This window comes from Balaenoptera borealis (assembly GCF_965194805.1).
Source record: "Balaenoptera borealis genome assembly, chromosome: 12".
In the NCBI taxonomy this organism is placed as follows: Eukaryota; Metazoa; Chordata; class Mammalia; order Artiodactyla; family Balaenopteridae; genus Balaenoptera; species Balaenoptera borealis.
In genome coordinates this window covers 37,789,008-37,813,928 of record NC_138869.1, presented here as the reverse complement: position 1 = coordinate 37,813,928, position 24,921 = coordinate 37,789,008, and the positions used below count along the sequence as shown (strand labels likewise).

General features: G+C 43.1%; 1 protein-coding gene across 2 annotated transcripts in view; it reads left to right on the top strand.

The window, feature by feature from the left end:
* Window positions 1-24,921, top strand: part of LOC309607818 (uncharacterized protein) — a 123,527-nt gene that overhangs the window by 12,837 nt on the left and 85,769 nt on the right. The window contains exons 4-7 of one of the 2 annotated variants that reach the window (XR_014232556.1): window positions 12,555-12,762; window positions 15,459-15,579; window positions 16,610-16,767; window positions 17,941-18,058. Coding sequence is in view for 1 of the 2 variants with exons in the window: in XM_082346814.1 (XP_082202940.1) it covers window positions 17,959-18,058 (100 nt within the window). In the remaining variant the exon portion in view is untranslated. Of the gene's footprint in view, window positions 1-12,554; window positions 12,763-15,458; window positions 15,580-16,593; window positions 16,768-17,940; window positions 18,059-24,921 lie in introns of both variants that reach the window. The other variant, XM_082346814.1, reaches the window with a different exon arrangement.

Sequence of the window (24,921 nt, the reverse complement as noted above, 5' to 3'; positions counted from 1 at the left end):
GTCAGTTCTCCATACTTGGGATGGAGCCCTAGCATGGAAATGTAGGGAGGTGGTTACTTACATGCCATGAGAGGAAGTGTGTTCCCCTCTCAGGGAAACGCCTTTCCTAATGTATGAGATAAATGCTAAGCACCCTTGTTCCTCCCCTGGAATCCCAGGCCCTGCAATGAAGCATGGGTGCCTCAAACCCTCCTTGGCTGTCTGTGACAAAAGACTTTCCAGGACATGAAATAAGTTCCTCTCTTTCCCTCATTCATAAGGCAAAGTCCAGGGAAATTTTCAAAACCTGACAATGTGAGAGAGACCCTAGACTCTCATGCAAGCTGTGTGAGAGACCCTCCCACTCGTACCCTTGACCTGAGAGACAGAAAGGCAACAGCATGGAGGGAACATAACACAAAGGAAGCAGAGTTCTGGCCTCCTGGCAGGCCACACACACAGCACAAGAGAGGGACACACAGTTCCTACACAGGTGGCCTGACACCTCATGATGAGGCACCTTTGAGGCAGAGCAGCAAAGGGTCAGGGGACTTTTTCAACCGTGAGCCTTACCGCACATACCTTCCAGACTGCGTCCAGAGCTGGTCCTGGCAAAAATCACCAAGCTAACAAAGTACCATTGGGTCGGTCCTCGTTTTATCCTGTTCAAGTCCTCTCCCGCTCTCCCCGCAGTGATATCCCTTTCCTGTTGATTTCCAGGAGCCCACTGACCTTGAGCCTTAAGGGGATAAAAGAGCACAGTCTTTGAAACCAAGGTCGTTGGACATGTTTCTTGACTTCTCTGAACCTTAGTTCCCTCGTCTAAATGGGCAGGATAATTTCTCATTGCTACAAACGTGATATATCCATACATGAGGAGACCATGCAAACCCGTTAATGCAAGACACTCCCAGTTTTTGCCTGTTGCCCTGGCTCCCCATCCATCAAATGAGCATCTCTTTTCACTCTCAGAAGCATCCCAGTTTGGAGGATAAATTCTGTGGTTACTCTGTAAAGCTCCTAAGGCAAAACCTGACAAAGAAGAGGCAATAGGCCATCCCCAATACTTTCCTACCCAACGTGCTTTCAGAACCTTCAGTCACATTGAAATGTAAATGTTTGACAGTATTTAAATATTAGCGCTGGCAGAAATCTTAAACCAAAAAGGTGTATCTCTTGTGGCAGAATCTCAGTGACCAGTTTGTGAGCTGGGAAGATACTGGGGGAGGAGGGGTGCTGGCGACCATCGTACCTCCCATGCATAAGACTGACCCCCAGTGGCCATTCTGAGCTTTGTGACTATTCTTCAGCCTTCACTGTCACCCCCAACCCCGCCACCAAAAATTCCAGCATAGGTGGCTCAACACCCTCAGAAGGTAGGGGTCAACCTAGCAGTGAGTCTCCCAGGCAAGTTCTCCCTCCTCCAGGTGGTTCAAAGGCTTCTCTCTGAACAGGGGCTGCTGATGCCCCCAATCCCCTTGGTGTATGAAGAGGACATAACGCACAACAACCTGAAACACACCAGGAAGTGGATATCCCAGCCTGGAGACGAGGGATTATCATAGGTGAGGGACATGGTAAGAAAACTGTGCCTCACAAAGCAAACAGAACACATTTTTAAATATTAAATTAACAATTTACTCCACAGCTATTTAGTTTAGTCATTAAACAAACATGTGAACATCTACCAGATGCCAGAATCCTGGAGGCATGGTAGCCCCCAACTGGTCAGCAAGATGGCCAGGATCATAAGGGCTAGGGGGCGGGTAGGAGAGGCGAGTGTCCTGTGTGGAGACCAAAGTGAACCTCCCTAACCAGTGGCAGATGTTGCAGCCAATTTTAAAACTCCCCCACCCAGACTCTACTTTTTCCATTAAAAAAATAAATGTTATATTGTTTAAATAATATATGTTCATTATTATACAATTGGAAAGCCTATATCAATTAAAAGAAGTGAAATGCTAATCTTAATCCCCCCCAGGTAAATACAACCACTATTAACTTTTTGGTATTTTTCCTATCAACACATTTCTTCTGTCCTTAGTTATCTTTGTTCCTTCCTTTTGACCCCATGGAAGGTAAAATTTTAAACATTTATTTCTTCTGATTACAAAAGTACATATATTTATTGTAGAAAAGGTGAGACACATTCCAAATCCGAAGGATAGAATAACAGCCATTCACAACTTGCCAAGCAGATAACTACTGGTGATGTTTTGAAATGAATCAAACAGATTGTTTAAAGCTATAAATACACATTAAAACAATAAAATGTAAAATGTGAATAATTTTAAACATACCTCTTACAGTGAATAAGTGATTTATTAATTGGGAAAAATCTATAAACACACCATTTTCCTGCTAAGAGTGGTTGTTGTACTATAGGAACCCAAGAAAATAATGTCCCTAATCTTTCGGTGCTTGATTTATTCACTTAATAGATTGTGTAAAAGCTGCTATTAATGAAATTCCTTCTACAAACATGATTTCTAATATCTGTATAGAAGACCATCAGAGATATAAAATTATTTCATCCTCTGGGTAGACCTTGAGGTTTTGTTTGTTTTTCATTTGCTTGTAATTTGCAGTTTGTTCACTTAATAATTCTTTACCAAATGCCCACTATGTGCCAGAAACTGTTCTAGGTTCTGATGATACTAGAAACAAGTGTCTGTTCACTTTAAACAGATTTCTCTATATACATCTTAGATTATTTCCTTAGATCCATTTCTAGAAGTAGAAACATTGGACTAAAGGGTCAAACAGATTTAATTCATACTCCCACAAGTGCCGTATAAAAGTGCCTTGTCCTCTCACAAATAATGACTTTCTAACAGCTTTTGAGTTTGGGAGAAGGGCAATAATTTGTAGGAAGCCAGCAGGTGAAGTTCTAGGAGATATGCACCACTTAAAATCTATTGGGAATAAAGAAAGTGTGTCCTTATTAATCATAAAGTAATAAAATGGAAGACATGGCTAAGCACCCAACTCCAGAGCCAGACTGACTATGTTGGAATCCTGGTTCTGCCACCCACTAGGAAGTGTATTTGGGAAAGTTATTTATCCTTTCTGCACCTCAGTTTCCTCATCTGTAAAATGGGAATAATAATACTACCACCTCAAAGGACTGTTGTGGTGGCTAGGTGAGTTTAAAACACATAAAGCACTGAGAACAGTGCCAGCCATTTACTAAGTACTCCTGTGTTTTTTAAAAAATAAAGTCTAATCTATATAACTTTCTAGATAGCACAATTATTGGCAAAGTAAATCTAGTTCTCTCCCATTTCTAAAAAACTTGTTGATCCAGAAAAATTATAAAGGAATACCAAAAATTAGATTTGAACCCTAAAGGAGCTCGAATTATCTCCCTTCCATCACTTTCTATATAGCTCAGTTCTTCACGTAGGTCCCGAGGCATCATCAAGCCCTTCTTGGTCCCAGGACCACGGAACATTCTCTACTCCTCAGTCTGAACACGACCATCTCTCCACTGATGCCAAGAACCACAGAGCTGCATGGGAGAAATACCCTGCCTGGGGCTCTTATTCTGAAGAAAAGCTCAAAATTCAATTGTCTAAAGCTCTCAGTGCCACTGGCTTGCAAGAAAGTGCCAAATTCTGGAGAGACATGGCATTTTGAGTTATGGGACAAACTACCCAAAGAAGGCAGATTTCGACGGGAGCTATAGCTGTGAATTCTGACATCCGTTCACTGGTGATTAATGACATCAGGAAAAACAAGCCAGCAGGCACCGATGTTAAGAGAGAAAGCTATTTTAAACATCCCCCATTCTAATTAAATATTTCTTCTTATAACACTTGGAACCTAAAAATAGGTTTGATCTGTCCATTGGGGGCCACTTCGAGTTGACAGGAGAAGTTTAATTAGATTGCCTCAAGCAGGAATGTTATTCTCCAAGGTTTTTGATGCTGGTGTTCACTCCAGGACTGAAGTCTAGCTTACATGTGTGTGCAGTTGGTGCTTGCTAAAGTAGAAGGTAGTATTTTCTACAAAGTCCTGACACCGGAGGAGGCTGGAAGAAAGGCACATTTACATTTGGTGCATTAGGCCTTTAACAATCCAGCAGTGGGTGATCATGAATATATTTAACCCTTTAATGTAGAAAATGTTTCATATGCTTTGACTCCAATTCAACACAGAAGCAACAGTGGTGTCCCTGGCATGAATACCTGATGGAATAGAAACAAGGCATACACCCCTCCCCGCAAGGCATCATTTTGACTGAATTCATGTCAGTTTAGTCAACAAGCTGGTAGATAGTTGGTTAAACTACTGGGCATTTGGCAACCTAGACTGTGGATGGGCTTAAGCAACACCCATGATGAACATGGAGAAGGTCTCCAATGTCTTGCTACTCAAAACACTCTCTCATCCTTGGTACAGGCTCCCCATCCTAATGGTAATGAAAATGGAGGAAACTCTCCAAATACTGTGTGAATCTTAATTTCTAGAAGTAGAACTGTTGAATTTGGAACTTTGGATAAATGTTGCCATGCTGCCTCACCAGCAGTCGACCACACACTTGCCATCATTCTTTTTTATCTTTTCCAATTTGACAGGCAGAACATGGTATCTCAGGATTGTCTTGTGGGGCTTTTTTAAATTACTAATAATATCGAACATGTTTTTCAAATATTTGTTGACTAGTTGAACTTATTTTGTGAGTCATCTGCTTATGTCCTTCATTCATTTTTTCTGCCAGCATCCTTAAATATACACCTCTACATAGTTTCTACACATTTTTCAATGGTGGTTTTTCCCCTCGATGATTAGTTTTATATATTAAAGAAATTAAACCTGCTTAACATCGCTAATCATCAAGGAAATGCAAATCAAAACCACAATGAGCTATCACCTTACACGGGTTAGAATGGCTGTTTTCAAAAGGACAAAATAACAAATGCTGGCTAGGATGTGGAGAAAAGGGAACCCCTGTGTGCTGCCGTTGGGAATGCAAACTGGTGCAGCCACTATGGAACACAGCATGGGGGTTCCTCAAGACATTAAAATAGAACTACCATATGACCCAGCAATCCCACTTCTGGGTCTATATCCCAAGGAAACAAAATCATTATCTTGAAGAGATAGCTGTACTCCCATGTTCATTGCAGCATTATTCACAGTCACTAAGGTATGGAAACAAAGTGTCCATCAACAGATGAATGGACCAAGAAAATGTTATATATATGTATATATGTATGTATATATGTGTGTGTGTGTGTGTGTGTGTGTATATATATATATATATATATATATATATGGAATATTATTTAGCCTTAAAAAATACAGAAATCTTGTCATTTGCAACAACATGGATGAAACTGCAAGGCATTATGCTAGGTGATATAAACCAGACAGAGAAAGACAGATTCTGCATGGTATCATTTATATGTGAAATCTTAAAAAAAAAAAAAAAAAAGTCAAACTCATAGAAACAGAGAGTAGAAAAGTAGTTGCCAGGGGCTGGGAATGGGGGAAATAAGGAGAGATTGGTAAAAGGGTACAAAATTTCAGTTATAAGATGAGAAAGTTCTGAGGAACTAATGTCTGATGGTGACTATAGTTGATAACACTGTATTGTGTAATTGAAATATGCTAAGAAAGTAGAATTTAAACGTTCTCTCCCCAAAACGGGTAAACAAAAAAAATTTTTTAATGAATTAACCATTTGTCAGCAAATAACTCTATAAGGTTGCGGTTTCTCAAGATTTTCTTTAAGAGTTTGGGGGAGGGGGTCTGTGCTGAAGATTTTTTAACTCTTATGTAATTGTCTTTATGTTTCTGCCTTCAGTAACATGTTTAGAGGTGTCCATATCCCCAAAACTATGTTTTAAATGTTCATTCATATTTTCTTCTTGTTTAAATCTTTAACTCATCCAGGATTCTGATATGAGGTGAGAGATAGAATCTAGTTATATTTTTCCCCAAGTGCAACCAGTTGTCTGAGTTTTCTTTAAACTTTCCAAATGTTTCTACTGGTGTCCAGAGACACAGCCCAAATGAGGCCTCATTCGGCAGTCCAAAGCATCAAATGACCGCCAATGGAATGACCACAAGGCAATAAACAGGTTCCATCAAAAATTATGGAGGAGAGAGCCAAATATTTTCCCTCTTAGAGTATTATTAAGAAAAGTATTTTGTCTCAAAGCTATAGCTGTGGGAACAAATGCTATTTAAAAAATCAGAGAAATATTTATTCTGAGCCAGTGGACAAGGTGAAAATGAAAAGAGATACAAAGGCCAGGTGGGATTGAAAGGTTGATTCTCCCTGTTAAAGATCAAGACAATTTTTCCTCATAAAAGCACGTAAATATTAATTTATTCAGATGGTAACTCTCGGTGCCAGGACAAAATGTCCATGGCCTTTCCGTGGGTTAGAATTATGACAGCCTGGCCGAGTTGCCAGTTCAGAGGATTGTTGGTTTCTTGCTTGACTTGGAAGAATCTCTAGGCCTAGAAAATACAGATCATGGGTGGTCGAGTGTCATCCTGGCTAGAAGGATGGACGTGATGTCCAGAGAGTCATGTTGACAGGTCTTCAGATGCCTATCTCATGATTGTTCTTCCTTTTTTTCCTTGTTCCTTTATTCCTTGTTTTCAGAAACATGATGGCCACATGTTTGAGATATGCCCAGTGAGCTCCAGATACAGCCTCCTCTGCCTTCTTTTATTCCCCAAATATTTAGTGAGCATCTTTTATGTGCCAAGAACTGTTATATACTTAGGATATTGTGATGGACAAGACAGACAGAAGCCTGGCCTCGTGGAGCTTACATTCTAAAACGGGTTGGCAAACTATAGCCTGCTGTCCCACTGAATATTTCTGTAAGGTCCAGGAGCTAAGAATGGTTGTTACATTTTTTGATGATTTTTTTAATCAAAAGAGTATTTTGTGACACGTGAAAATTATATGAGTTTCAAGTTTCAGTGTCCACAGATAAAGTATTGCAACACAGCCACATGCATTCACTTACATATTGTCTGGTTGTGCTCTTTCACACTAAAATGGCAGAGTCGAATCTTTGTGACAGAAACCGTAGGGCCACAGAACTTAAAATATTTTCTATCTGGCCCTTTACTGAAAAAGTTTGCTGTTCCAGAAGACAGACTAAACAGGAAAATAAGATGATTACTGACTAAGCCAGCTGGAGCGCATCACTGGGTGAGATGTGGAGGTACTGCGGGCCAAGGTCAGGGAGACCATCACTGGAGAAATGTGATTCGAATTGAGACCCCCAAGGAGGACAAAAACATAGCTTGTGAAGGGCCATGAGGGAAAAAAATTCCAGGCAGTAGAAATACAAAGACCCTGGGCGTGAAGATTCAGAACATCAGCGTGTGCTGGGGCAAGTGGGAATGGGAGGACGGAAGGCTGATGAGACGAGACTTGGGCAGGACCAGATCACTCGGACCACACGGGAGCAGGGCTGGAAGCAGAGGGTAGCTGACTCTTCCAGGAGGCCAGGAGAGAGACCAAGGTGGCTGAGACCAAAGTGGTGGTGTGGAGATGCAGATCCTGTGTAGAGTCAATATATATTTGGGGGGTGGAGCCCACAAAACAGTACTGGATTGGAGGTGGGGAAAGGGAAGAGTTAAGGGTGGGGACTGGATGTCCAGTTTAAACTAGGCAGTTGGTGGCACCATCGCTGAGATGGAGAGGACCGGGAGTTACAGTGTGTGTAGGAGTCGGGGTGGGGAGGGGGCGGGGAGGGTAACTAGAGAACTTGTCTTTAAGATGCTCAAGGAAAAATGTCAAATGGGGGTTGCAGCTAAGAGTCTAGAACTCAGGGGAGACGTTGGGGATGGGCCTGACATACCCACTCTCTGAGCCTGTGTGTTTAAAAAGACACCCTGAATATCCTACTGGTGAATCTGTGGCTTCTCTGCCAATGGTCCATGGGGCTGCCATGGCTTCCAGTGACCAGATGCTCTAAGTCTGCCCCACGCCTCCCAACCAGAGGGATGCTCTGTGCACATCCATTTGGCCATCTGACAAACATGTATGAGCATCTCTTTACTCTCATTATCTCCTCAAGTCATAGACATCCATCACTGCCTACTGTGTAGACACAGTAGACACAAAGCGGCATTCCTAGAGGGAGGACGAGTTTTCATTACAAGAGGTCGCCACACCTCATTATACGGGGCTCATGAAAAGTGTTTCCTGCTCAACATGGAGCAGCTCTGGACCTGTGAGAATCCACCTCCTGCTTCCAGCAGGAGAGCTCAGCTTGGAAATGCCAGGGCGGTTAGGTAGACAGCAGGGCTCTACAGATTTCTGTGAGCCTTTGGACTTGCTTGGGTCACTGAAGAACCATTAGCAAGGTCACCTCTCAGACAACACTGGCACCAGCCCCCCATCTCCTTGGCAAGCCCCATCCTGTAAGTATGCAAGCATAAAATTACCCAATTTGTACCGCAGAGATCCCCTCTGCATTCTTTCAGGCTGTGAGGACCTCCCAAAATCAGGGGTCTTTTTAGTTTATTGTATTGAAGTATAATTGATTTACAATATTGTGTTAATTTCTGCTGTACAGCAAAGTGATTGTTATACAAATACATACATTCTTTTTCATATTCTTTTCCATTATGGTTTATCACAGGACATTGAATATAGTTCCCTGTGTTATGCAGTAGGACCTTGTTTATCCATTCTATATATAACAGTTTGCATCTGCTAAACCCAAACTCCCAATCCATCCCTCCCCCACCGCCCTCCCCCTTGGCAACCAGAAGTCTGTTCTCTACATCTGTGAGTCTGTTTCTGTTTCGTAGATAAGTTCATTTGTGCCATATTTTAGATTCTACACATAAGTGATCAAAATCAGTTTTATAGAAGGGTTTACCAGCTCCCAAGGTCCAATACAGATCCAAAGGTATTAAATCCACACCCTTCACTCCATGGCACTAAGTGAAGACATTCCAAGTCACCTTCAGGTGATTGTCTTGACAAAATTCAAGGTTTTGTGCACTGCCATGGATACACCATTGGCTCAAATCTAGAAGCTAGGGATCCTGTACTGCTTTTTCCACCAGCTGGCTGTTTGGGCACAGACTGTTCCCTCTCTGTGTCTCAGACTCCTCATCTGTAACAGGAAGGAGCTTATGCCCTATTTCAGAGGCATGTGATGAGCACAGCAGATGCTGTGCTAGGCCCTGGGGATACAGATATGGGTAGACAGGTGCCTGACCTCGAGGAGACTAGAGTGTAAGTCGGATCAGGCACAGGCTCACGGCCACAGTCAGCACTTGACATGCTAGACTCGGTGTGATCAGTGCTGAGCACATTGCACGAATGACCTCATCTCCCTCAGCAACCCTAGGAAGGAGGCATTACTACCCCATTTTACCTATGGGGAAACTGAAGTTTAGAGAGAATAAGTGGCTCATCCAACAGTGTCACATACACAGCAAGTAAGAGGCAAAGCCAGGACTCAACGCCAGGCAGGCTGAATTCCGGTGACACCCCCCCCCCCCCAATCTTCAACACTTGAAGGGCCTCTCAGTCAGGTACGGCTTCCCAGAGAGGGCTCACCATGTGATTCCCGTGCCACCTTTCAGCAAGCCTGTGAGTGGAGGCCCCTGGCAGCTTTGTAAGGTCTGATACTTATGTGCTCTGCTGTTTTCTTAGCCTCTCTGGACCTCAGCTTCCCCGGAAGCAACTCAGAATGTCCAATATAGGAGGAGCCTCAGAAACCATCAGGGCAAATTACTTCATTCTTAGAGATGCGGAAAACAGAGGCAGGAACATTGGAATGTCTTGGTCAAATTCTCCCCAAGAATGAGCAACAGAGCTAAGTCAGGATCTCAGTGGAGTCCAACCTCATGGTCACATTCTTCTCCACTACACATCTCAGGCTTTGTATTATCTTTTTTTTTTTTTTAAAGATTGATTGACTGATTGATTTTTGGCTGCATCGCGTCTTAGTTGCGGCACGTGGGATCTTCGTAGAGACGCTCGGACTTCTCTCTAGCTGTGGCGGCGGGTTTTCTCCTCCTCTAGTTGTGGCACACTGGTTCCAGGGTGCGTGGGCTCTGTAGTTGTGGCACGTGGGCTTAGTTGCCCCCCGGCATGTGGGAATCCTAGTTCCCTGACCAGGGATCAAACCCCAGTGCCCCGCATTGGAAGGCAGATTCTCTACCACTGGACCACCAGGGAAGTCCTCGTATTATTATTATATTTTTTGGCTGCATTGCGTCTTTGTTGCTGCTCACGGGCTTTCTCTAGTTGTGGTGCGCGGGCTTCTCATTGTGGTGGCTTCTCTTGTTGCAGAGCACAGGCTCTAGGCACACGGACTTCAGTAGTTGTGGTGCGCGGGCTTAGTTGCTCTGAGGCATGTGACATCTTCCCGGACCAGGGCTTGAACCCATGTCCCTTGCACTTGGCAGATGGATTCTTAACCACTGCGCCACCAGGGAAGCCCTCCCTGTGTTATCTTTTAGTGCAGGAGGAAATTAGGGTCCAGGTGAAGGAACCAGCTTAACCAAAGTCTCCCAACCAGAAAGTAGCAAAGTGAAGACTGGAAACCATTTACTGTTGGCAGCAACATGGAAACCATTTACTGTTGGCAGCAACATGGAAACCAGGTGAGAGCGTGGCGTTTGGAATCCGTTGGAATTGGGTGTGGACCTTCCTAGCTCTGGGAGCTTAGGCAATTGACCTGACACCTGCAAATGGGAACAATTACAACGGCACCCTCATCAGACTAAGTGACACACATAATGGGTTGAGCACACTGCCTGACATACAGCAACCCTTGCAAATATCTACTGAGCACCTACAATTCCAAGTGCTTTTATACTTCTTTACAACCTACTGGGTAGGTCTTATTATCCCACTTTTCAGATGAGCATGTTGTAGTAAGTCACTTGCCCCAATTGCTCAGCTTTAACTGGTGAAGGCAGGGTTCAAACCTGTGCAGTCCGGCTCCAGACGTCCAACACTCCTCTATGCCAAGCTATTCTGCCTGCACCCCCTTTGAGTGTTGTCGTAAAACAAGCCTCAGGAAGGCACAGTAGGCATTCTTTCCATCATATAACAAGGTTGTGCTTCGAAACGAAGCCATGGGGATGAGCAGGGAAAGAAGCCATGGTGGGTGGGTCATTCGGTGCAGAGAGACCAGAAGCTGCATCTCGGGGCTGACGGAGGATGAATATAACCGAGCAGGACCCTATGGGGCCTTCCGGGGACAGACCCCTCCCCCATGTCCTCTGCTTTAGCTCCTCCCTGAAGTACCTAGATAATGGTATCTGATGCACATTTCCTGAGTTTTTCAGATGCTAAACCACCACCAAATGGAAGAAATTAACTACTTGATGACCATGAGCACTGTAGCCCCCAGACCTGCTGGTGCCTAAGGATTGATAATGTTAACCCCTGTGACACTGCCCTGTTACCTCACCATCAACCAATCAAAGAACTGTGCACGCACATACCATAGGATACCCCTCCCTCACCTGGCCTTTAAAAAGGCTTTGCTGAAACCCTTATGGGAGTAAAGGGGTTTTTGAGCATGGGCCGCCTGTCCTTGTACTGGCACATTACCGTAAAGTTTCACTTTATTGAAAGACCAGCTTGGGTGTCTGGGAAGTTTTAACCCAGGCACAAGGTTAGTTTCAAAGGCTAGGTAATAAATCTATTTTGCTTTATTTTCTCTTTTTACACAGAAGCTGGTAATCTAGGACCTGTGTGTGAACAACTTTACATATGAATATTTTTGGTACTTGGTTTACTTGGGCTGGTAGGATACATTATATTTAAGTTCCTTGAATACTGTAGATATCCCCCTAATGTGTATGAATGACTGAGGCTTTGTAAATTAGGGACGTTTGTGTGAATAAAGTTATTTGATGGGGTCAGGGAAGCCATATGTGACTCGAAAAAATAATTCTTTTTTTGGCTTTATTGGCTTTACTGCACGCGGGCAAGCAGACCCAAGTTTGGTTCGGTAACAATGAATGCATCTCTGCCCAGGGGTCTCAGCAGCCCGGAAGGCCAGTGAGAGAAGGCCTGGCTCCTCATTCCATAATCCACCATTGGATGAACCTGCTCGCAAAAGAGCGAGTTGGGTGACCAACACGGCCAACACCTGGGAGGGCCCTGCTTTTTCAGATCCCACAGAAGCAAGTGTTACTGGAATGGAAGGGCTGTGTCCAGCCTGGACCCCAGCCCAGCGGCAGGCAGGGTTAGGAGGGGTCTGTACCCTTCACCATAAGTGACAGCTGTGTGCTCTGAAGCTACAGGACCAGTGTCATTTAGAGCAACAGAGCTTGTCCACCCCATCTGCATTATTTTTCTTCCTTCTGGTGGCTTTTCCCGTCTTCGGAGCTGGATTATGTTACAGCTGATCTTCCAGTTCATTCCATTCTCATGGCTGATTTGCTCGGCTCTCGCTCAGCTATGTGCTTTAGAGAACTGATAGAGATCTAGAGGAAGGTTTTCTCTTTTTTGGTTGAAACACACTCGCATCACTTTCCCTAAAGTGGAAGAAAGGGGTATAGATGTTAGGTTTGCACTTTTCTGACTCCATTTCTCCCTCTGGTTTCCTTCCCAGGAATGAAGGGCATCCACTTGAGTACCTGTTCTCTCAACTCCGTCACAGGGCACGCACGAGCACAGCCCAACAGCCGCTTGTCCAGGATGGGCGGATGGTCAGGGACACTGGAGGTCACCTGAACCACATGGGACTCTGAGCCAGATAAACCCCCAGGGCTGCTGCCAATGCTAAGATGCTACGCTTTCCACGGCATCACCTGAAGTGGGTAAGCTGGGATTAGTATCCCTCGTGGGGGTGAGGAATTTGTCAAGAATAATGCTTAAGTCCTATAACTGTACATATAACCACTGATTCCCTACAGTAATCATATGTGGTAGGTACTACCATTATTCCTATTATAGGGAGGAGGAGCTAAGTCACAGAGAGGTTGAGTGACTGATCCAAGGTGACACAGGTAGTTTATAGCAGACCTAGGATCTGAGCCCAGGCAGACAGACTCCAGAATCTGTGTTCCTAAACTCCAACCAGTATAGCCTCTATAACCTGGTCCAAAGGGATAAAGTGACTTACCCACAAAATACGGAGTCATGGCTTAGAATTTAGCCTGTGATCTTAAAACAAACCACAGTGGGTTTAGAGCTCAGAGTCGACTGGTCTGGTCTGCACACTGCACTGAATGGCCATCGCCCTTCCCAGTCTCCCCACCCCTCCACGGTGCACCCTTCCCATTCCCACCAAAGCCCATGCTGTCTGTTGCTTCCAGACCTTTGAGAACTGCTGTCCTTCAGCTTGGTAAAGACACACCATCCCCTGCGCCTGGATCACCCCTATTCACCCTTCAAGACTGAAGTTAAGCCTCCCTGCCACCTTGACTTTCCAAATCTGACATTTGTGCCCCTCCTGCACACACACGTATCAACCCCAGCACCCCAATCACTGCACATATCACAGTAATGCTGGATAGGAATAAGCATATCCTGTCCCTCTCCCAGACTGTCAGCTCCAAGAGGGAAGAGATGAGCTCTGTACTTGGCATGTCACAGCATCTCGATAAATTTTTAGTGACAGGAATTTAAGGGGTGGGGTGACTTGCAGCTGCCCCCGGTATACCCCAGACAGAGAATTCGTATTTCCTTCAGCGCCTCTAGGGTATCATGCTATTCCTCACCACTGGGCCTTTGTACATGCTTTGCCCATGTCCTCCTTTTTAATCTACTGTCTTGTCCCCTAGCTGGGTCATGTTGCCTTGTTTGAAGCTCTCATCAACCCATGTACTTTTCCTTTAAAGACATTGTTCCCAAGGTGTGATCCCTGGACCCCCGGGAGGTCCTTTAGATCCTTTCAGGGAGTTTGTGAGATCAAAACTGTTTTTATAAATCATTAATCATCAATAGAGTACCCTGAAATGAATACAATGTTACATGTCAATTTTATCTCAATTAAAAAATATATATAAAGCAAATCATAGTAGGTGCTCAATAAATATTCAGAAAATGAGTGACCCCAAGCCCTACTGATGGGTCTGAGGGTCAATGTGCATGCCCAAGACAAACCCCACCTCGCCAAGGGCAGCTCTAAATGGGACCTCTGGGAAGGGGCTGTGGAAGACTTCTCCTGGGGGAGATGCGGGAGGAGGAAGAATGGAGGCAACGCGTCCCCTGGCGCCGGATACCCACTGGGCAAAATCTTTGGGCCCAACCTGGTGCTCTAAACGTGCAACTTCCCACTTGGCTCTGCATTTTTCCAATTTCTTGCAAGTGCATCTGGAATACATTAGAAAGGGGTCAGGCTGGTTTGGAAAATGTTTGGGTAACTCTGGATGTGGGAGGTGGAGCTGGAAACCTGTGGGGAAGAACATGACCCCCAGACAGAGTTCACAGTTGTGGCTGGAGAGCTGCTCGCCTGCCAGCCCAGGACGAGCCCCCGGGCCTCCCGCACTCAGGCCCTATCCATCTGGAGGCCTCTGGCTCCACCTTCATCCCTCAGAGACCCCCTTTCAGACTGGCTTTGGTAAGGAGACATCCCTCCGTGCACCCCTCCTCGTCCCCCCATATCCTTCTCCTGTTGCTTCTCCCGACCCAAACCGCAAACTCAGCCCAGGCCCTGCTCCATGAGTAGCGATGGTCATGACAGTAATTGGGACCCATAAATCATTTCCCATCTGTGGAGCCCTCATGTCCCAGGTGAAGAGCTTCACACACTTTCTCTCCCATTTTATCCTTTGAATAAACCCTCCAATCATATGTACTCCTGTTCCCACGTCGCAGATAAGGAAACTGAGGGGCAGGAAGTTGACCCAGCTCTCTCGGGGTCATAACACTGAAACTCAAACCCAGAGTTGCCCAGCACCAAAGTTTGTTTCATACCCTCCCCAGCACACCAATATCCCAGGAACGTAAAAGAATCGCCTGGAAGCCAATTCTTTTTCTCCCAAATCAAGGAGATGCAAAAGCAGCTAAGAGGAGGAGCTTGAAAGCAGAGGAAAACTTCTTATCCATGGCACCTGGTAACCTGTAACAACCAGCTCCAGTTTTATTGATAAATTAGCCTCCTCTGCCCTCAGCTGTAGCTCCCAAGTCAAATCTCCAACGCCACCTCCCGCGTTAACGGGGTTTGAGCAGCTACCGCGGACTCAAAACCCACTTCCTCAGCCCACCCCAGCCCTCAGAAGATGGGAGCGCTTCAGAGAAGTGAACTTTCTAAAAACAACTCCTTTCTCTTGGGCTACCCCTGAGAAATCCAGGGCTAACTTTGAACTCGGGGTATGCAGTGGAGGCCAGCCTGGCCCAGGGCTCTGCAGAGCAGAGAAGAGGCTGGCCAGGGGCACTTCCTTGCTCACGGCTCGTGGTCAAAGGACAGCACAGCCCTCCAGCCGGTGGCAGTGCTAAAAAGGGCACAGGATGGAAACCTGGGAAGGGCCACATGTGCAATCCACTTCACCCCAACTTTTCCTCGGTCCAGACTCGCGCCGTCCCATGCTGCAGCCACGAGCCACCTGTGACCCCAGGAACGCGGCTAGTCTGAATCCCTGTGTCCTGGCTGAGATACACTCCCGACCTCGAAGACTTAACACCAGAGAAATGTGAGTTATCTCAGTAATGATGTTTACATTGATTTCACGTAGAAATGATAAATCTTTCTGGTATATTGGGTTAAATATATAATCAGAATTAATTTCACCTCTTTTGCTGTTTCTAATGGGCTATCAGACACTTGTAAATTACACAGGGGCTTGGCATTATATTTCTATCCGACAGCACCGCCCTGGATAGAGGGCACAGCCACCCCTGGGGTTTCCTTCCCTCCGCTCAAGCCCCGCCCATCCAGTTACCAGCAGCCCCTTCCTCCCTCTGAAGCCTGCCCCTCCCTGGCTCCAGATTCCCCAGGGCTCCCCATTACAGGTCATATCAAGCCTAAGCCGCTCTCCCCAGCTTTCCGGGCCACCTGGTTGATTGACTGACCCCGTCGTGACATCAGCCAGTGACCCGGAAGCTGTCTCCATCTTCCTTTCATCCCCTCTGCGTCCTGGCACGCTGCCGGGGCCCCAGGTAGAGAACCGCCCTCCCCCTGACCCCGCTCCTTCGGGTCTTTTGCCTTCTGAAGTTTGCAGGTAATTGCTCCTTCCCTCCTCTAATGAGCTCCTGGCTCCTGGGCTGCAGGGAACACGGGCCTGGGCTTTGCCCTCCGTCCAGAGCCAGTTGCTGCCCAACCTCACCCAGATCACGCAAGCGCAGATGCCCAACAGGTGTGGGCCCACCGAGCCCAGCCTCTCCCCCTGAGCTGCGCCCCCGTGGGGCACTGACACCAGGGCAGAGCCACAGCAACTGGGCGCTCCTTGCTCCCACCGTTCCTCCCCTCCCCGGGAGCTCTCCTGCTGGAGAGTATCTCCCTGACTTCCGTTCCTGCAAAAAATCCTGCTCCGCCACCTGCAGAAGCCCCCTCCCAGCACCCCAGGCTTCCCTTCCATCAGCTCAGCCAAGTGTGTACTTCTGCTGTTAGAACTCCCAAAGCGCTTACCTCTGGGGCAGAAAGAAGCCCCCGTGGTCTGCAGTCCTCACCAAGGACGTTGATACTCACCAAGCACGTTCACCTGTAGCCTTTAATTCCTGCAGCAGTTCCATGTGGTGGCAATCATGCCCATTTCACGATGAAGAAGTCCAGGCGCAGAGTGATAGAGGAACATGCCCGTGGAGGCAGGCTCTGAGCCAAGAAGTCCATCTCTGAACTTCCGTGCTCTTTCGTGTTGTAAGAAGACCACAGATGGAGCAAGGTTTGAATCCCGGCTTTATCATTTTCAAAGTCTGTGACTGTGCAAGCTTCTTTTTTATTTTTTAAAGTTAATCCCAAACTCCTAATTTATCCCCCCTTTCCCTTTGGTAACCATAAGTTTGTTCTCTATGTCTGTGAGTCTGTTTCTGTTTTGTAAATGAGTTCATTTGTATCATATGTTAGATTCCACATATAAGCGATATCATGGAATTACTGTCTTTGTCTGACTATACTTCACTTAGTATGATCATCTCTAGGTCCATGCATGTTGCTGCAAATGACATTATTTCATTCTTTTTTAAGGCTGAGTAGTATTCTGTTGTGTATATACCACATCTTTATCCATTCATCTGTTGATGAACATTTAGGTTGCTTCCATGTCTTGACTATTGTAAATAGTGCAGTGACGAGCATTGGGGTGTATGTATCTTTTCAAATTAGAGTTTTCTCCGGATATATGCCCAAGAGTGGGATTATTACCATAATCCATATGGAAATATGGATTACCATATCATATGGTAACTGTATTCTTAGTTTATTAAGGAAACTCCATTCTGTTCTCCATAGTGGCTGCACAAATTTACATTCCCAACAACAGTGTAGGAGGATTCCTTCTTCTCCACACCCATCCAGCATTTATTATTTGTAGACTTTTTGATGATGGCCATTCTGACTAGTGTCAGATTATACACCTTTGTAGTTGTGATTTGCCTTTCTCTAATAATTAGCGATGTTGAACATCTTTTCCATGAACCTGTTGGCCATCTGTATGTCTTTTTTAGAGAAAAGTCTATTTAGGTCTTCTGCTCAATTTTTGATTAGGTTGTTTTTTTGTTATTGAGCTGTGTGAGCTGTTTGTATTTTTTGGAAATTAAGCCCTTGTCAGTTGCAGTGTTTGCAAATACTTTCTTCCATTCCACTGGTTTCCTTTGCTGTGCAAAAGCTTATAAATTTGATTAGGTCTGTGTAAGCTTCTTGATCTCTCGGTGCCTCACTCAGGTTCCTCATTTGTAAAATGCCAGTGATCATCTCAGAGTTGTCGTGGGGATTAAGTGAGTTGGTGCAGGCTTTGCATTTAAAGTAGTGCTAAGGGTGCCATATAGTAAGTTCTCAGTAAATGGTAGCTGTTGATATTAATAAGTATTTAATAAGTACCCAATCTTCTCTCCACTAGGCTGTAAGCTCCTGGAGTATGAGAGGTGTGCCCTGGACCATTCTTGGCCTCCCGGCCCTAGTGTCCAGTGAGGGTCTTGAAGGTGCTGTGATGATGACAGCAAGACAGGGGGATCCAGGTAAGTGCAGATTTTGTGAACTAAATGTTTGTGGCCCCCACAAAAGTTCTATTGAGGTCCTAACCCCCACTGTGTTGCTATTTGGGAGCTACAGCTGAGGGCAGAGGAAGCTGAATTTGAAACAGGAGCTGGTTGTTAAAGGTAATCATGTGCCATGGACAAGATGTTTTCCTCTGCTTTCAAGCTCCTTCTCTAGCTGCTTTTGCATCTCCTTGGTCTGGGACAAAAGGAATTGGCTTCTAGATGGAGTCTTTAGATTCCTGGGATATCCGTGTGCTGCGGATGGTATTGAAACAAACTTTGTTGCTGGGGAAAATGTAGGACAAATGTTCTACTGAGTTTGACACCAGCTGGAATTAGACGTTTGTTTTTAAGAAATGCAATATTCGTATGTTTTTATAAATTTATTTATTTATTTATTTTTGGCTGTGTTGGGTCTTCGTTTCTGTGCGAGGGCTTTCTCTAGTTGCGGCGAGCGGGGGCCACTCTTCATCGCGGTGCGCGGGCCTCTCACTATTGCGGCCTCTCTTGTTGCGGAGCACAGGCTCCAGACGCGCAAGCTCAGTAATTGTGGCTCACGGGCCCAGTTGTTCCGTGGCATGTGGGATCCTCCCAGACCAGGGCCCGAACCCATGTCCCCTGCATTGGCAGGCAGACTCCCAACCACTGCGCCACCAGGGAAGCCCCAATATTCGTATGTTTTTTTTTTTTTTTTTTTTTTTTTTTTTTTTTTTTTAAACATCTTTATTGAAGTATAATTGCCTTACAATGGTGTGTTACCTTCTGCTTTATAACAAAGTGAATCAGTTATACATATACAATATGTTCCCATATCTCTTCCCTCTTGCATCTCCCTCCCTCCCACCCTCCCCATCCCACCCCTCTAGGTGGTCACAAAGCACCGAGCTGATCTCCCTGTGCTATGCGGCTGCTTCCCACTAGCTACCTATTTTACATTTGGTAGTGTATATATGTCCATGACACTCTCTCACCCTGTCACATCTCACCCCACCCCCTCCCCATATCCTCAAGTCCATTCTCTAGTAGGTCTGTGTCTTTATTCCCGTCTTGCCACTAGGTTCTTCATGGCTTTTTTTTCCCTTAGATTCCGTATATATGTGTTAGCATACTGTATTTGTTTTTCTCTTTCTGACTTACTTCACTCTGTATGACAGACTCTAACTCCATCCACCTCATTACAAATACCTCCATTTCATTTCTTTTTATGGCTGAGTAATATTCCATTGTATATATGTGCCACATCTTCTTTATCCATTCATCTGTCGATGGACATTTAGGTTGCTTCCATGTCCTGGCTATTGTAAATAGAGCTGCAATGAACATTTTGGTACAAGACTCTTTTTGACCTATGGTTTTCTCAGGGTATATGCCCAGTAGTGGGATTGCTGGATCGTATGGTAGTTCTATTTGTAGTTTTTTAAGGAACCTCCATACTGTTCTCCATAGTGGCTGTATCAATTTACATTCCCACCAACAGTGCAAGAGAGTTCCCTTTCCTCCACACCCTCTCCAGCATTTATTGTTTCTAGATTTTTTGATGATGGCCATTCTGACCGGTGTGAGATGATATCTCATTGTAGTTTTGATTTGCATTTCTCTAATGATTAATGATGTTGAGCATTCTTTCATGTGTCTGTTGGCCATCTGTATATCTTCTTTGGAGAAATGTCTATTTAGGTCTTCTGCCCATTTTTGGATTGGGTTGTTCGTTTTTTTGTTATTGAGCTGCATGAGCTGCTTGTAAATCTTGGAGATTAATCCTTTGTCAGTTGCTTCATTTGCAAATATTTTCTCCCATTCTGATGGTTGTCTTTTGGTCTTGTTTATGGTTTCCTTTGCTGTGCAAAAGCTTTTAAGTTTCATTAGGTCCCATTTGTTTATTTGTGTTCTTATTTCCATTTCTCTGGGAGCTGGGTCAAAAAGAATCTTGCTGTGATGTATGTCATAGAATGTTCTGCCTATGTTTTCCTCTAAGAGTCCAATATTCGTATGTTTAAGTGCAGTTTGTGATTCTAACTTTTGGCTAGCAGAATAAATAATGTGGAGGTTTGAACAGCCCAGCTTTATGGAACAAATAAGCAAAAGGGGAAGCAAATGCCAATATTTGTAAGAGTGGTTCCAAGTAACCTGTTCTTCACATGCAATACCATATTAAATCTTAAATCCTGCAGAATAGTATTATACCTGGTTCTATAGACAAGGACATTTAAGACTCAGAGGCTTTGTTGGTGACACAGATCACTCAGGGGTAGCTGTGCAGTCAGGATTCAAACCCAAGTCTGTTGACTCCAGTGTCCACGTTCCCTTCCACTGGCCCAGGTGGCAGAGTGACTAATGATGGACTTAGTCTGAAGGTCAGCTCTCTTATACGTGATAAAATAGCCCATACAATCTGCCCATGTTAATAGGTTCTTCATCAAACTTTTCCCCATAGAACAGGAGGAAAAAACCACATCTAACATCACCTCAATTACCATCTACTGAAAATAGCAATAAATTACACTCATATATTTGTGTGTACTGTAGTCTTAAAAATGTACATAAAAGCTAAAAGTAAAAAAAAAAAAAAAAATCCAAAAAGGATAAGTGTGTTAATGAGTAATTCCATTCACAGAAAGCTAAAAACAACAACAACAAACACCTATTTTAGGGTTGCAAGTGGTTTATGAAATCTCTGGTTACTGTAGGACATGAACATGATGATTTACAGTATACCAAAACTTATACAACACTGGCTTGCAGGAAAGAAAAATTATTTTCTCTGAAATGATTGGGTGTCACAAATCTGAGTTTACTTGTGTAGTTTGAAGTTGCGTTCAGATGATGGAAAACACTGATCTGGTGTTGTGAAGAGGGACTTGTTGGTAGTTATTTGGTTTTGTGTTTTTAACTGAAGTATAGTTGATTTACAATGTTGTGTTAGTGTCCGGTGTACAGCAAAGTGATTCAGTTATGCATTTATATCTATATATATTTTTTCTTCCTATTCTTTTCCATTGTAGATTTTTACAATATATTGAATATAGTTCCCCGTGCTATACAATAGGACTTGTTGTTTATCTAATTTATAGTAGTTTATACCTGCTAATCCCAAACCCCTAATTTATCCCTCCCCCACCCCTTTTCCCCTTTGGTAACCATAAGTTAGTTTTTTATGTCTATGAGTCTGTTTTGGTTTTGTAAATAAGTTCATTTGTATCATACTTTAGATTCTACATATAAGTGATATTATATGGAATTTTTCTCTGTCTGACTTACTTCACTTAGTATGATCATCTCTAGTCCATCCATGTTGCTGCAGATGGCATGATTTCATTCTTTTTTATGGCTGAGTAGTATTCCATTGTGTGGAGCAAGAGCATGGGATATCTTTCCATTTCTTTAAATCATCTTCTGTTGTCTTTATCAATGCTTTATAGTTCTCAGCATATGTCTTTCACCTCCTTTTTCAGGTTTATTCCTAAGCATTTCATTCTTTTTGATGTGATTTTAAAAGTGATTGTTTTTTACTTTCCCTTCCCTTTCATTGTTAGCATAAAGAAATGCAACAGATTTCTGTATGTTAATCTTATATCCTGCTACATTGCTGAATTTGATTTTCAGTTCTAGTAGTTTTTATGTGGCGTCTTTAGGATTTTCTAACATAGTATCACATTATCTATGTATAATGACAATTTTACCTCTTCCCTTCCAATTTGGATACGTTTTCTTTCTTTTTCTCACCTGATTGCTGTGACTAGGACTTCCAATACTATGTTTAGTAGAAGTGGTGAGAGTGGGCTTCCTTGTCTTGTTCTAGATTTTAGCAGGAAGTTTTTAAACATTTCACTGTTGAGTATTATGTTGGCTGTAAGGTTGTCCTAAATAGCTTTTATTATGTTGAGATATGTTCCCTGTATGCCCACTTTCGTAAGAGTTTTTTTTTTTTATATCATGAATGGATGTTGAATTTTGTCAAATGCTTCTTCTGCGTCTATTGAGATGATCGTGTGGTTTTGTCATTGCATTTGTTGATGTGGTGTATCAAATTGATTGATTTGCATATGTTGAATGATCCTTGTGACCCTGGGATGAATCCACCTTGATTATAGTGTATGATCTTTTTTATGTGTTGCTGGATTCAGTTTGCTAATGTTTTTTTGAGAATTTTTGCATCTATATTCATCAAAGATATGGTCTGTGATTTTCTATTTTGGTATTGTCTTTGTCGGGTTTTGGCATCAGCGTGATGGTGGCTTCATAGAATGACTTTGGGAGTGTTCCCTCCTCTTCAATCTTTCGGAAAAGTTTGAGAAGGATTGATATACATTCTTTTTGCATGTTTGGCAGAATTCCCCAGTGAAGCCATCCAGTCCTGGACTTTTGTTTCCAGGGAGTTTTTTAAATTACAGGTTCTATTTCACTTCTAGTGATCAATTTGTTCAGAATATCTATTTCTTCTTGATTCAGTTTTGGTGAGCTGTACGTTTTAGAAACTTGTCCATTTCTTATAGGTTGCCCAATTTGTTGTAATATATTTGGTTTTTTTATTCCTTGTTTTTATTTTACTTTTTAAAATTTTTATTTTATATTGGAGTATAGTTGATTAACAATGTTGTGTTAGTTTCAGGTGTACAGCAAAGTGATTCAGTTATATATATACAGGTATCTATTCTTTTTCAAATTCTATTCCTGTTTAGGTTATTACAGAGTATTGAGCAGAATTCCCTGTGCTATATGGTAGGTAGGTCTTGTTGGTTATGTTTTTAAAATATTGCAGTGTGTTCATGACAATCCCAATCTCCCAATCTATCCCTCCTCCCACCCCATTCTTCTCCCCTCTGGTAACCATAAGTTCATTTTCTAAGTCTGTGAGTCTGTTTCTGTTTCGTAAATAAGTTCATTTGTATCATTATTTTTAGATTCCACATGTAAGCAATATATAATAATTGTCTTTCTCTGTCTGATTTACTTCACTTAGTATAAGAATTTCCAGGTCCATCCATGTTGCTGCAAATAACATTATTTCATTCCTTTTAATGGCTGAATTATATTCCATTGAATATATGTACCACATCTTCTTATTCATTCATCTGTCAATGGACATTTAGTTTGCTTCCATGTCTTGGCTATTGTAAACAGTGCTGCAGTGAACACTGGGGTGCATGTATCCTTTCGAACCATGTTTTTCTCTGGACATATGCCCAGGAGTGAGATTGCTGGATCATATGGTAGCTCTATTATTTCTTTCTTAAGGAACTTCCATACTGTTCTGCATAGTGGCTGTATCAATTTACATTCCCACCAACAGTGTAAGGAGGGTTCCCTTGTCTCCACACCCTTTCCAGAATCTGTTGTTTGTATATTTTCTGATGATGCCCATTCTAACCGGTGTGAGGTGATACTTCATTGGGGTTTTGATTTGCTTTTCTCTAATAATTAGCGACGTTGAGCATCTTTTCATGTGTCTCTTGGCCATCTGTATGTCTTCTTTGGAGAAATGTCTATTTAGGTCTTCTGCCCATTTTTTTATTGGGTTGCTTGTTTTTTTGATATTGAGCTGCATGAGCTGTTTGTAAATTTTGGAGATTAATCCCTTGATAGTCTCATCATTTGGAAATATTTTCTCCCATTCTGAGGTTGTATTTTCATTTTGCTTATGGTTTCCTGTGCTGTGCAAAAGCTTTTGAGTTTAATTAGGTCCCATTTGTTTATTTTTGTTTTTATTTCCATTACTCTAGGAGATGTATTGAAAAAGATATTGCTGCGATTTATGTCAAAGAGTGTTCCTCTAAGAGTTTTATAGTATCTGGTCTTACATTTAGGTTTTTATGTTTGTGTATGGTGTTAAAGAATGTTCTAACTTCATTTTTTAACATGTAGCTGTTCAGTTTTCCCAGCACTATTTATTGAACAGACTGTCTTTTCTCCATTGTATAATCTTGCCTCCTTTGTCATAGATTAATTGCACAAAGGTGGGTGGGTTTATTTCTGAGCTTTCTATCCGTTTCCATTGATCCATATGTCTGTTTTTGTGCCACTACCATACGGTTTTGATGACTGTAGCTTTGTAGTATAGTCTGAAGTCAGGGCACCTGATTCCTCTAGCTCTGTTTTTCTTTCTCAAGATTCCTTTGGCTATTCAGGGTCTTTTTTGTCTCCATACAAGTTAAAAAATATTTTGTTCTAGTTCTGTGAAAAATGCCATTGGTAATTTGATAGGGATTGCACTGAATCTGTAGATTGCCCTGGGTAGTATAGTCATTTTGACAATATTGATTCTTCCAGTCCAATAACACAGTATATCTTTCCAAATGTTTGTGTCATCTTTGATTTCTTTCATCAGAGTCTTATAGTTTTCTGAGTACAGTTCTTTTACCACCTTGGGTAGGTTTATTGCTAGGTATTTTATTATTTTTGATGTGATGGTAAATGAAATTGTTTCCTTAATTTCCCTTTCTGAGCTTTTGTTGTTAGTGTATAGAAATGCAACAGATTTCCGTGTGTTGATTTTGTATCCTACAACTTTACTGAAATCATTGATGAGCTCTAGTAGTTTCCTGGTAGTATCTTTAGAATTTTCTTTGTATAGTATCATGTCATCTGCAAACAGTGATTGGATTCCTTTTATTTCTTTTTCTTCTATGATTGCTGTGGCTAGGACGTCCAAAACTATGTTGAATAAAAGTGGTGACAATGGACATCTTTGCCTTGTTCCTGATCTTAAAGGGAATGCTTTAACTTTTCACTGTTGAGTATGAGGTTAGCTGTGCGTTTGTTGTACATGGCCTTTATTATGTTGAGGTATGTTCCCTCTATGCCCACTTTCTGGAGAGTTTTTATCATAAATGGGTGTTGAATTT